This window comes from Hyperoodon ampullatus, assembly GCF_949752795.1.
Source record: "Hyperoodon ampullatus genome assembly, chromosome: 12".
NCBI lineage: Eukaryota > Metazoa > Chordata > Mammalia > Artiodactyla > Ziphiidae > Hyperoodon > Hyperoodon ampullatus.
Window position 1 is genome coordinate 58,623,195 of NC_136925.1, and position 12,779 is coordinate 58,635,973.

The window sequence follows — 12,779 nt, forward strand, 5'->3', positions numbered from 1 at the left end:
AAAATCAACAAATTGAACTAATGGATAGTAATTAATGGCCTTCTATTTTAACCGGGGGAACAGTGAAGGAAGGTTGGATGAGAAGGAAAGAAAACAATATACATTGAATCAATAGTGAGTCGAGTGTATCTCCATATAGGTATTGAAAATGGGAATCCCTTTGAGTAGTACTGAATCCCTTTCAGTACTTTTATAATATATGGACACAAAATATCTGAAAATATCAACCTGCCTTCCTGAGCAGGCATATAATGAAGTTATTATTTTTTTTTGATTTTTTTTGATTTTTTGCTTTATAACAAATTTGATTTGATTAATTTTTTAAAATTATTTTTACTTCTCATTTCAGCAGTGTCAGATATGAAGAGAGGATCTTTACATTGTTAAAGTGGCTGGACCTGCCCAAAGCTGAACGGTAATATCTAGTGTCAGGGAAGTGCTGGCACAGCGGGATGTTTGTGGGCATAAAATGAAAGTATTTCTTAGTTTAAATTACCATTTTTGAAAAAAACTTGGCATTTCCTTTTTACGGGCATTTTTCAAGAATTATTCTTAAAACCAGACATTTAAAGAAAGAACTAGTGTGGCAGAGAAAAGAGTCAGCAGAAAGTCATAAAGTAGGAAATACAGAGGGCTGTGGCTCATCAAGAGAGGTCTTAACAGCAAGAACAAGACAGATTTTCAGCACTGAGTCAGACAAGTGCTTACATTCTGGAAGGTCTCATTTACTTCCTGCTAGACCACTATCCCTGCCAAAGCCAAGCAGAACCACTGAACCACTGGGCCTGGTTGTAGAGAAGGAGAGACCAGAGAAAAAGAGGAGGAAACTGCCACAAAGTTCCAGACCTACAAATCTCCCACACCCAACTTGTACCTTTATTCCAAATGGGTAACGTCCTTCTGTTTCAATTTTACCCCTAGACCCGATTTTTATACCATATACGTGGAACAACCTGATTCTGCAGGTCATGCTCAGGGACCAGTCAGTGCCGCAGTAAGTTTTTCTTTTTAAACAAAGCTAAAATCATCTAGCCTTCACCCACAGCATGAAACGTTATTCTTTAATTTCCACTGAATACAAGTGTATTTGATATATATGAGGACATAAAAATAGTTAAAAATCTAAATGATTATCTGCTTTATTAACCACAAAATAGTTAAAAGTGTAAAAAGAATATCTGCCTTATTAAGCACATCTTGATTAATTTGATAACACTTATTGAATACTTAGATGCAGCATTGTTATTTCACATCACGAGAACATCAAGGTTAGATCCCGTGTGTCAACTGAACATGTTAATGTAACCCATTTCGAGCCATGTCACCTGATAGTCCATCATGGACTATAGGGCTGTCTATTCAAGCACAGTTCCAATCAGAATTTCCTTATAATTGATCAATATATTATTGCATCAGGCAGAGTTATTCGCCTTCTAGGCCCCCATTATAATTGACGTAGACTCTTCAATACTTGTTTCTTCATTATCTAAACCATTTTGTATTTACTACAGAAATATAGTTCTTAAATATGATTTTTTAAAAAAGCAGATTCTTTTCTAAAACCCACTCAAGGCTACGTTGTCTTGTATATGATATAAAGGTATGCAAAGGTCCCCATGAGTATGGCGTTTCCTTACCCCGTGGAAACTCATTTAACAGTTTTCCTCAGTTGCAATGCAAGCATATTCATTCTGGCAGCATGACTTAGGTGTTTGTCAGAGAAATGCCCTTCTTCTTCCTGCTCATTAAATCAAAATGATTTCTTTTTTTTGTTTGTTTTCTTTCTGTACATGGGCGTCTCACTGTTGTGGCCTCTCCCGCCACGGAGCACAGGCTCCGGACGCACAGGCCCAGCGGCCATGGCTCACAGGCCCAGCCGCTCCGCGGCATGTGGGATCTTCCTGGACCGGGGCACGAACCCACGTCCCCTGCATCGGCAGACGGACTCTCAACCACTGTGCCACCAGGGAAGCCCAATCAAAATGATTTCTAATATAAGCCCTGCTCAAATCTGACCACTCTGAACCCATTAGTCCTCTTTTATATTCCTACACCACCCTTGAGTGTCTCACAGAATCTAACACTTAATCAGGTTATTCTAAGGGTGGATGGCTTAGTAACTATCTAAAACATAGTCACCATTTCTTCTTTTCCATTTTAATTGTTATCCCTGCTTTATATGATCTGAGAGGGGATACTCTAATCTGCATTTGTCTGACCCCTACAGCTGACTTTAGGTGCCATATCTTTTTCTTCTATCCAATGCTGTAGTTTAGTACCCAAATAAATTTTAAGTGTAATTTGGAAAAGTGCTGCAAAGGGAACGATCAGGATGCCCTGAGAGGTCTTTAGGGGCTAACCTAGTCTGGGTTGGGGATGGTTAGAAAGTTCTCTAAATAACAAAAAAGATAAAAATTTCACAAATGGCCTGATTAAGGGAGGAGCTGAGCACATTAGAGGAACAAATGGACAGACAAATGGACAGGTAGCTAGACAAATAGACAATATGATAATGGTAAAAATAAGAATAGCAGCTAACTCTTATTGTGTGCTGCTCTGTGCCAGGTACTGTTTGAATTGCTATATGAGGATTGTCTCTCACTAACGTCAGGAGCACTGTGGACCAGGGGAGAGGGCTAAGAGGAAGCTTACAGAAGGAGGCAAGCGCCAAACCATGTGAGTTCTTCTAGGCCATAAGACATGCAATGGGAAGCACTGAGGCATTTTAATCAGGGAAGGACATGATCAGATCTATGTGAATTTAAATATCACTTTTATCATGTAAGAGGAATGGGCTAGAGAGAGCAAGGGAAAGTGGGGAGACATGAGTTGGCTTTTACAACCTTTCAGGAAAGAGATAATAGTGACTTGGACTGTGGTAGTGGCAACCATCATGGATGGAAGAAGGTATATTTAAGATTCATTTTAGAGATGGACTTGATATGACTTGGTGTGAGATAGGTGATGGGGTGGGGGATCAATTGTGATTTTCAGGTTTCTAGCATAAGCAGGCAGTTTCCTCCAATAAGACCACTGAAGGGCATCTTCTTGGAGGTGAAGATCATGTTGTGACTGGGGTGCCTGTGACATCCAAATGGAGATGTCCAGAAGGCAACTGAATATGGATTTAAACCTCAAAGTAGATGGAGATCAGGTATTTTGGCAGCATACAGATGGTGCATGGAAGCGGAGATGTCCTAAGGAAAGAAAGAGTGAAGAGTGAAACTAGAAGGATTAAGACAAAGCCTCATTTAAAACTTAAGAAGAGGCCAAACAGATGCAGAAACTGGAGGGCGTTATGGCTTTGTTATTGCTCTTGTTAGGAGGCTGGCATCTACTCACTTCACGTTCAGTGCAACGTGCCATCTCTGGAGTGTGTACTTTGTGAACAGCTCTGTGCTTAGGAAGCAGGTGATGAGTTTGGTTGCACAGTCCCTTCCCTGCAGGAGCTCCCACACTCCTGGGGAGACAGACACAGGCACAGATGATTTCTAAACTGTGGAGAGTCCAAAGGTAGCGGGATGCCAGGGTGCCAGGGGAGGACAGAGGAGGAAGGGCTCTGAGTGCAGCCAGGAGGAGTCAGTAGGTGGACTATGTGAAAGGGAACATAATCATGCTGTGATGACAGGTGGAAACCATGACTCTCACTGGCAAACCAGAGTGCGTGGTCACCCTGAGAATGAGGATTTAGCACTATATAGAGATGATTTGAGTTAAACTCCTGCCCTGTCCCTTAGTAACTGTGGGATCACCAACATGTCACTTAACTGCTTTAAACCTCAAGTTTCCTGGTCTCTATAACTGGAAATTCCAGTAGCACCTTCCATGAATGTTTGCTGAGAGATTTCAGGAGATAATGCACTAACACTCTTAACAGTAATTGCCTTGTAAAATCCTTTCTCAAAAAAGAAAAAAAAGGCAATCATTGTTATAATAGTACTAAGAAGAGTAAACATTTTCCCCAATCCTGTGGGGAAAGTGCTATTATATTTTCTTATTCACTGAAAAAAAATGAGTTTATGTTAGTTAAAAATTATTCACTTAAACCTTAAGTCAGTTAAATATACTATATCGATAAAGTGTAGAAAAAATACAAAAGAATATAAACAATCAAATAAAAATGAACTCCCACTCATTATTCAGAGACAGTCACTGTTAACCGTACCTTGATATATTTTCTTTTGGTTTTCCATATATGTGACTATGAAATGCTGAATATATTTAAAAACAAAATTGGATTATGCAATATGTATGAGTGTGTATACAGTTTGGCTTTAATTTTTTAACTTTACCATTGTATTGTGATCATCTTCCTAGGCCATTGTTCTTTAAAAATATTTTTAAAATTATTTTTTATTGGAGTATAGTTGCTTTACAATGTTGTGTTAGTTTCTACTGTACAGCAAAATGAATCAGCTATACATATACATATATCTCCTCTTTTTTGGATTTCCTTCCAATTTATTTATTTATTTATTTATTTATTTTTATTTATTTATTTTTTTTGTGGTACAGTGGCCTCTCATTGTTGTGGCCTCTCCCGTTGCGGAGCACAGGCTCCGGACGTGCAGGCTCAGCGGCCATGGCTCACGGGCCCAGCCGCTCTGCGGCATGTGGGATCTTCCCGGACCGGGGCACGAACCCGTGTCCCCTGCATCGGCAGGCGGACTCGCAACCACTGCGCCACCAGGGAAGCCCCTCCTTCCAATTTAGATCACCACAATGCATTAAGTAGAGTTCCCTGTGCTATACAGTACGTTCTCATTAGTTATCTATTTTATACATAGTGTCGGTAGTGTATATATGTCAATGCCAATCTCCCAATTCCTCCCATCCCCACCCCCTTTCCCCCTTGGTATCCATACATTAGTTCTCTACGTCTGTGTCTCTATTTCTGCTTTGCAAATAAGGTCATCTGTACCATTTTTTCTGGATTCCACATATATGTGTTAATATACAATATTTGTTTTTCTCTTTCTGACTTACTTCACTCTGTATGAGAGTCTCTAGATTCATCCACGTCTCTACAAATGACCCAATTTTGTTCCTTTTTATGGCTGAGTAATATTCCATTGTATATATGTACCACATCTTCTTTATCCATTCCTCTGTTGATGGACATTTAGGTTGCTTAAATTTTTTTAATGGTTATTGAATATACCTACTTACGGATATAGTATAATTTTTTTCTTGTATTTAAATTGTAAATAAATAATGTGATAAATATCCTTGTATGTAAATCTCCATCTGTACTCTGTTTACTTAGGACAAATGCCCAGAAACAGAATTATTAGGTTACAGGGTATGCCCCTTTTAAACTCTCTGGCTACACATTGTCACCTTGTTCTCTGAAACATGTGTAACCATTTAGGCTCCTATAGAAGTGTCTATGGACTCTTCTCCCCAGCACTGGAAATTATCATGAAAACCTTTGCAGTTAAATAATGTTTGAATAACGTTGAAGTTGAACACTTTTCCTCAGGTACTTATTGGCCGGTAGTCTATTTTCCTCTGTAGGGAATATGGTTTAATTTATTTATTTATTTTTGTCTATAGAAATACAGGGAAGTGGTATTTGGTAAATGTAGTATGGGTGCTGGGCTCTGATATCCTATTTCAAAACCCAACAATTTCAGAGAAGGAAATAATTTAATTTTTACTTGATTAGATAATGGTTTGGTTAATTAAGCCTTAATTCATGAAGATAATCTATATCCAGTTTTTTTTCCCTTAGGTAATTCAAGCCTTACAGTCAGTAGATTACACTTTTGGATTGTTGATGGAAGGCCTAAAGCAGAGAAACTTAGTCAATTGTGTCAATATAATCCTTTTGGCTGACCATGGTATGCTTTTTTAAAAATCATATTTTATCTTGCTTTTTAAAAAATCGTATTTTATCATTGATTAAATCTTATCACTTCAGGGAGCATACAAAAAAAATAGAGATTTTTAAAGTCTATTTCTAGACCTAGAAGCTCTTGAATGAGCAAAGAATGAGCTTTGTAGTAGGCTGTGATGAATAGAGGACTAAAATTTATACTTTTAGTTTAATTATTCTAACATTCACTCTGAAAAATCTATCCATACACTTAATTTTCTATATATTTGGAGTTAGTAGTACTTAACAAGGATGTGGCTGGGCTGTTATCATAAAAAATGTCTTCTTTTCAGTGAATGATTCATTCATATAGATTGGCTGCAGTTTACTGAATTGGCTAGTTTTACCATGTTCTGTGTATTTTTTTGGTCATGTGAATAAACTTCTATAAAGTCCCTGTCACTCCACATTTCTCTGCTTGAGGGTAGCTCTCCATTTCAGTCAACCCGAATATTAAAAGAAGTGAGACAGATGTCATGCCCTCTGCAACCTCACTTTTAAAGTACTCATTCATTCAACAAATATTTTTTAAATGCTAACTCAATGCCAAGTATTTTGCTAGATGGGGTGAGAAGAGGAAAAGGAACACGTCTGCAGAATTTTGTTTATATCTTACATCAAGATAATATGAGACATAGTAATTTATTTTAAAAGTTTCTAAAATGGTTCCCTAATACTTTGACCTATTGTTTTAAAATTAAAGAAAATATTTTAATGCATATTTTGTTAAAAAATTATAAACTATAAAAATAATAAAATGAATGGTAAAAATAATAAAAATAAAAATTTGGATGGAGTCTGAAGAATCTTCAAATAAAAAAGGTTTAACTACCAATTCTTTTTTAAAGCATATGCTTCTTATATAAATTTAAATAATACACTTATGAAAAGTAAAAATCATCTAGACTTTGTTCTCTTGCTTAATGCATTGTTTTATAAAAATGCATGTTATTTTTTGATTTACAAATATATCATGTTGCTTTATGTAAAATCAGATGTTATAGAGATTTAATTAGCTTCCTACAGAGAACTTTCTTCTTCGAAATTACTTTAATAGATCTACATTGAACAGATGATCTGTTTATAATTCCTATCTGTTCTTCTCTTATAAACATGATCCTTCTCTTCCACTGCCACGATTTTCAAGGCCTGCTAATTAGAATAAAGTAATTGGGTAAATTGTAAAGGTTCTCAGTCAAACTTGGTTTGAGATCTGTAACATAAAATATCTCCTATTTGACCTAATCAAAGACAACTTATACATTCAGTGAATAATTTTTTTTTTTAATTCAGGAATGGATCAGACTTATTGTGACAAAGTGGAATATATGACTGATTATTTTTCCCAAATAAACTTCTACATGTATGAAGGACCTGCCCCCCGCATCAGGACTCATAATATACCTCATGATTTTTTTACTTGTAAGTATGAAGATGACCACATAAAAAAATAAAGGTAACACTGAAAGCGAATAACCATAGCCTCCTGATTCTGAGGATGCAGGGATTACCAGGCCCCTTCTGACCTCTTGGGAAGACCACACAGAAGCAAATGAGAAAATCCCATGTTTAATTACAGTCTGTCATTAAAGTCTATGGTAGCATCTAATATTGTTAAGTTAAAATATACTCCATTCTTAAATGCTAAAATAATTATTTGCTTAAAGTACGTTTTTACTTAATTTTACCAGATCATAGTCATTAATAAACGTCTGTGTCAAATTCACCTGAATTGTTAATATTTTTTTGCAGTTGTCAGGTATCAGTTGTAATGTGATTTACTTCTTTTTCTTTTGAAACAGTTAATTCTGAAGAAATTGTTAGGAACCTCAGTGTAAGTATACAGTCTTCTAATACATATGTTTAAATTAATGGATGTCTTTAATCTAAGTTTCAAGAAAGCTGTATTCTATATTCTATATTCATATATATCTATATGATCCATATAGCTGTAGTCCTATTGGTGAAATGATGGCAAATGTCTAATAATCCTAGTGGCGCAAAGGGATTGGATACCGCAGGCTTTGGAAATCCATTACATGGCATCACAGATAGGACCAGGCCTGGAGCTGAAGAGCCTTGAGGAAATGGACTATCATTTTATGAAGTAGTCCATTATTCCCAGGGAAGAGTTCCAAGTGGTAGTACAATATTTCCAGGAATGCTGATTTGTGGGCCTATATTGAGCTTATATTGGACAAACATAACCAAACATGAAGTGGCAAGTTCCACACATTCTGGCTGCATGACAGACAGCAGCATCAACTTTGTTCTTAGATAAAAGGGCCAAAATTTTATCTCAACTCTAGTGTCTTCATCTCAAATTCTCAGATGCAAAGAATAACCCCATACTTCTTCAGAGGTTGGCAGTGTACCCCCAGTTTTCTATGGATTTACTCGGGCTGTACATCCAGTCAGCAAAGTGCACCTCATCAAATGATTGGTGGTCCTTAAGGGCACATCCTAGTCCCTTGGATCTTTGAGGAAGCTGCATCCTCAGCAGCTGCCACAATGTGCTTGCCTAGAAGTTACAAAAAATAGCGGCTTAAGAAAGAAGTAATGATAAATGAAAAAGTAGAAAAATAAGGAGACTGGAAAAGTATGCAAGAAAAAAAAATATCTGGCAGAAATATCTGTGCAATAAATAAGTTTCTCTTCCCTTTTTCATTCTATAACTCTCTTCACTCTCCTACTTTCTATATTTCTTTTAAATTTTTAAAATCAATTTTGTAGTGGCTCTTCTTTTTCTTATGTAAATTGAACATGAGATAATAGTGACACAGACTTGAAATATTTATGAGATTGTTGAGGCTTAAAATAAATAAGAAACTGAGCAAGTAGAAAACAATTCATTTCCCCTTATCCTTACCTGTATTTTTTTTTCTGTTGTTTCTCAAAGAAGTCGAGGGAGAAAATTTCTTTGTAGTTCTATTTCTCATTTTCTCACTTTTTTTACATGTATAGATACCAGTATGATTTGCACCTTTACCAAGTTTTTAAATACGCCATCTAGTTAACAGCAGTTATTATTAAGAAATAAAATTTCATTCAGTTTGTGAAGAAACACATGAATTTTTCACAAGTGGGAGAACTGGACTAGATTTAAAAAACTATTGACTTGATTTGAAAATTAAGCAAATGTAGGTTATTTAAGGGGTAAATTGATTCAGTTGTGAAGGGATTTTTGGTGAAATTTAGCTAATTTAAAAATTTTTTTACTCATATTTATTGTCTATATAAGACTTTTCATGTATAATTTAGACTCCAAATTTGTAACTGCCACTCTAAATACAAACTTATATTTATTCTCTGTCGAAAAAGGAGGGGAGATTTATGGTGGTTTAACATATATACACAGGAATAAAACTTCAGACAGCAAACGATATAATTTACATCATATGTTAAATTAGAACTTAAATATTGTTGCAACAATTAAAAACAATATAACTAAAGAATGTGACTACACATAATAAGTTTAATGTTCCTATTTTATTAGCCAGGCTTAAATCCTCTTACTTTTAAAAAGTGTTTAACAAATCATCTTAGGAGATGAAATTGTTGAATTAGTTTGCATATCTTATAGGTGTCCTGAGGAAATAATTTACCTCTTTTTCAGTGCCGAAAACCTGATCAGCATTTCACACCCTATTTGACTCCTGATTTGCCAAAACGCCTACACTATGCCAAAAATGTCAGAATTGACAAAGCTCATCTTTTGGTGGATCGACAGTGGCTGGCTGTGAGGTCTGTGTGCCTATTAATTTATCTCATAATACTTTTAACAGCTATCTTTCATTATAAATTTCCTTGGCCTTACCCTGCTATTATGATCACATGAATTTTCCTGAGTATGACAATTTCTTGACCTTTTATATGCTATCTAGCACTTCTGTATTTGAAATGACTGTTATGAGGTTGCCCGTCTTAGCCTACTAATCTTTACAATGTAGACGAGAATGAGGAAGAAGGCTGACTGTCGAGAGATTATCAGTACCAGCACATTCTTAACCACTGAGACCACTGTGGTCTCCTTTAAGTGGCAGACAGGATATAAAGATGGCATCAGTTGTCTCACAGGCTGGTAATGAGTAATTGATTAGATAGCTCTTTAAGATCTTTGTCATCTTTGTCATCTGAAAGAGCATGCTTATGGCTGTAAGGCCAAGCGAACCAATTTGTTGTAACATTTCTTTTTTTCTAGTTATAGTTGTGATTCATATCGATCATTTGCAAAATATAAGGCCATTTTGAGAAAATATAAATCATTCTGAATCATTCTATCCCCAAATAACCAATTAATTAATTGACTCAACAAAATGTTATTGATGCTTGCTATGTGTGTACCAAACCCTGTTCTAGGCATTTGGGATACAGGAATTACTCCTGCCCTCCTTGTCAAATGGAGAAGCCTGATAATAAGCCAGTAAACAAATAAATACACACTATCTGGTAGTTTAACTCACATTCCCTATTTTTGTATTTTATTCCAGTATTTTTTCCATATGCATAAGTGGATATAAATAGAAGATATGTTTAATAAAGGAAGAGGAGACAACGGAAGACAGGAAGTTGGGCTCTAACATAATAAATGTGTGCAGGATGAGGAAATGGAGATTTGGTAGAGTCTCTCCACTGAGATAACGGGAAAGCCAAGCAGGGCACCGCTAGGCCAGGGAGTGTGCAGTTTAACACGTGGCCACTAGATGACACTAGCCTTTCTTCTTGGAATTCGAGTTTCATAGCCCTTTGGCTTAGTAGGCTGTCCTGTGGGTCAGGACAGCATTCTCTAAAAGAAGATTAAATTACGTGAGATAAATTAAGCTTTACTAACGTTAAATATATAAGATTTTTAGTAGTGTGTGTATGTAATATATAAATGTGAGTGAGTTCTCCAAATATTTACTGTTGAGGGTATGAGATCAAAGGAGTTAGGAGACCAATGGTACAAAATGAGAAGGTGTCCATCAGTTCAACAACATGGACTATGGGTTATAGAAGGAGAGCCCAGCCACCAGGATACCTCTGGGTTTCACACATTAATACTCAGACTCAAATTGTGAGCTTTGTACATTTACTAGCTAGCAGTCAGATGTAAATAGAGCAGCAGCCCCAGAGTTCAAGTCCCGGCTCCGCACCTAGTTTGTTGTAAGAACTTGCACAGATAAATATCTCAGGTCTTCATTTGTCTCATCTGTAACACAAGATGAACCTGGTTTCACTATTCTCTTGCTATTCATATACAACATAAACTAACTTACATCAGAGGAAATGCTGACTACAGCCCCAATCAGAGCAACAGGAAGTCTCTTCTGATTAAGTCCTGGGTGTATTTTATCTCCAGCCCTTAACACATGAGTCTCAGGCTACCTATTTTCTAAGTTAAAATATGTCAACTTTAGTTATAATGTTCAATATTTGATAACTAGATTCCCTTTTCAAAATTATAGCAAATTTCATCATTTAGTGTAATCTATTTTTCTCCTTTTCCTCCTTATTTTGCCCTTTATAAAATGTGTTAGATTTTACTAATTTGGGGAAACCCAATTATTTGAAACTAGTTGAAGTAATGTTAAAGTACCCTTTTAGATAACATGAATAATAGCTTTTTATGTTATGACTGGAAACTGACAAATCATCGGTTTGTCCAGGCACGTTTCTAAGAAATGGAGATAGACACAGTCCCCACCCGAAGGATCTTCACCCAGGGAGGGGGGATGACAACAGTTATAATCAGGTGTAAAAACTGTTGCACTGGGATCAAGTACAAGGCACAAGGAAACAAAAAGAGTGATTTCACACCCCAGGTGCGGATGCCAGAGAATGTCAGAGAACACTTCCTCGTAGGTGTGATTCCTGCTCTGGGTTTTGAAGGCTCAGGATGGGTTAGGCTAAATGCTGTCACATAAGTGGGTATCCCTGTGCAGTTGTCTAGTCTGTGCATTGTACAGAGGCACTCAACCAAGGAGACGAGTGGGAGTGGGAATCTAACCCTTGTTCAGCTCACCAAGCCTGGACAGACTGTGTCTGCAGAGGAGAAGGACCCCTTTTCCTTACTGGAAGGCATCCCTCTGCTTGCCACGCCTTGAGCACTGCCAGGCTGTGTCTTCTCAGAGGTGCTTCTTTCTCTGAATGCTCTGCTCAGAGCAGTGGAGCACCTTTTTTTAAAATTATTTTTTTATATTTATTTTTGTTTGCATTGGGTCTTCGTTGTTGCGAGTGGACTTTCTCTAGTTGTGGCGAGCGGGGGCTACTCTTCATTGCGGTGCGCAGGCTTCTCATTGCAGTGGCTTCTCTTGTTGCAGAGCACGGGCTCTAGGCACACGGGCTTCAGTAGTTGTGGCACACAGGCTCAGTAGTTGTGGCTCGCGGGCTCTAGAGCACAGGCTCAGTAGTTGTGGCACACAGGCTCAGTAGCTGTGGCTCGCGGACTCTAGAGTGCAGGCTCAGTAGTTGTGGCACACAGGTTTAGTTGCTCCACGGCATGTGGGATCTTCCCGGACCAGGGCTCAAACCCGTGTCTCCTGCATTAGCAGGCGGATTCTTAACCACTGCGCTACCAGGGAAGTCCCTTTTCTTTTTTATTTTAAGTCAGTAGCAGCTCTGGGGCAAGGAAAGGTAGAAACAGAGGGTCAGGTTTCCAGGCAAAGGGACTAGATTCCATGAATTGCAAGTACTTCCGTTTTGCTAGAGCACCTAGTGAATGAAGCTGCCTTCATTCAGGTCCTCCTGCATGAAGGGCCTTATCTGTCAGGACTAAGGAGTGTGACTTTGTGAAAAGAGTAGGAGACCACTGGGAGCTACAAGGTGGCTGGAGGTGAATATATTGGGATTTGCATTTCTGAGAGCTCACTCCAGCTGCCATATGGAGGAGGATGGTCAAGCAAGTGGCAGGGAGGCCAGT

At 37.5% G+C, this 12,779-nt stretch overlaps 1 protein-coding gene across 1 annotated transcript in view; it reads left to right on the plus strand.

Annotated features, from left to right (window-relative positions):
* The window catches only part of ENPP3 (ectonucleotide pyrophosphatase/phosphodiesterase 3), a 73,220-nt gene that overhangs the window by 24,229 nt on the left and 36,212 nt on the right, over positions 1-12,779 (plus strand). The window contains exons 10-15 of the mRNA XM_079716081.1: positions 350-415; positions 922-994; positions 5,735-5,843; positions 7,172-7,300; positions 7,681-7,712; positions 9,495-9,622. Of these exons, the coding sequence (XP_079572207.1) occupies positions 350-415; positions 922-994; positions 5,735-5,843; positions 7,172-7,300; positions 7,681-7,712; positions 9,495-9,622 (537 nt within the window). The remainder of the gene's footprint in view (positions 1-349; positions 416-921; positions 995-5,734; positions 5,844-7,171; positions 7,301-7,680; positions 7,713-9,494; positions 9,623-12,779) is intronic.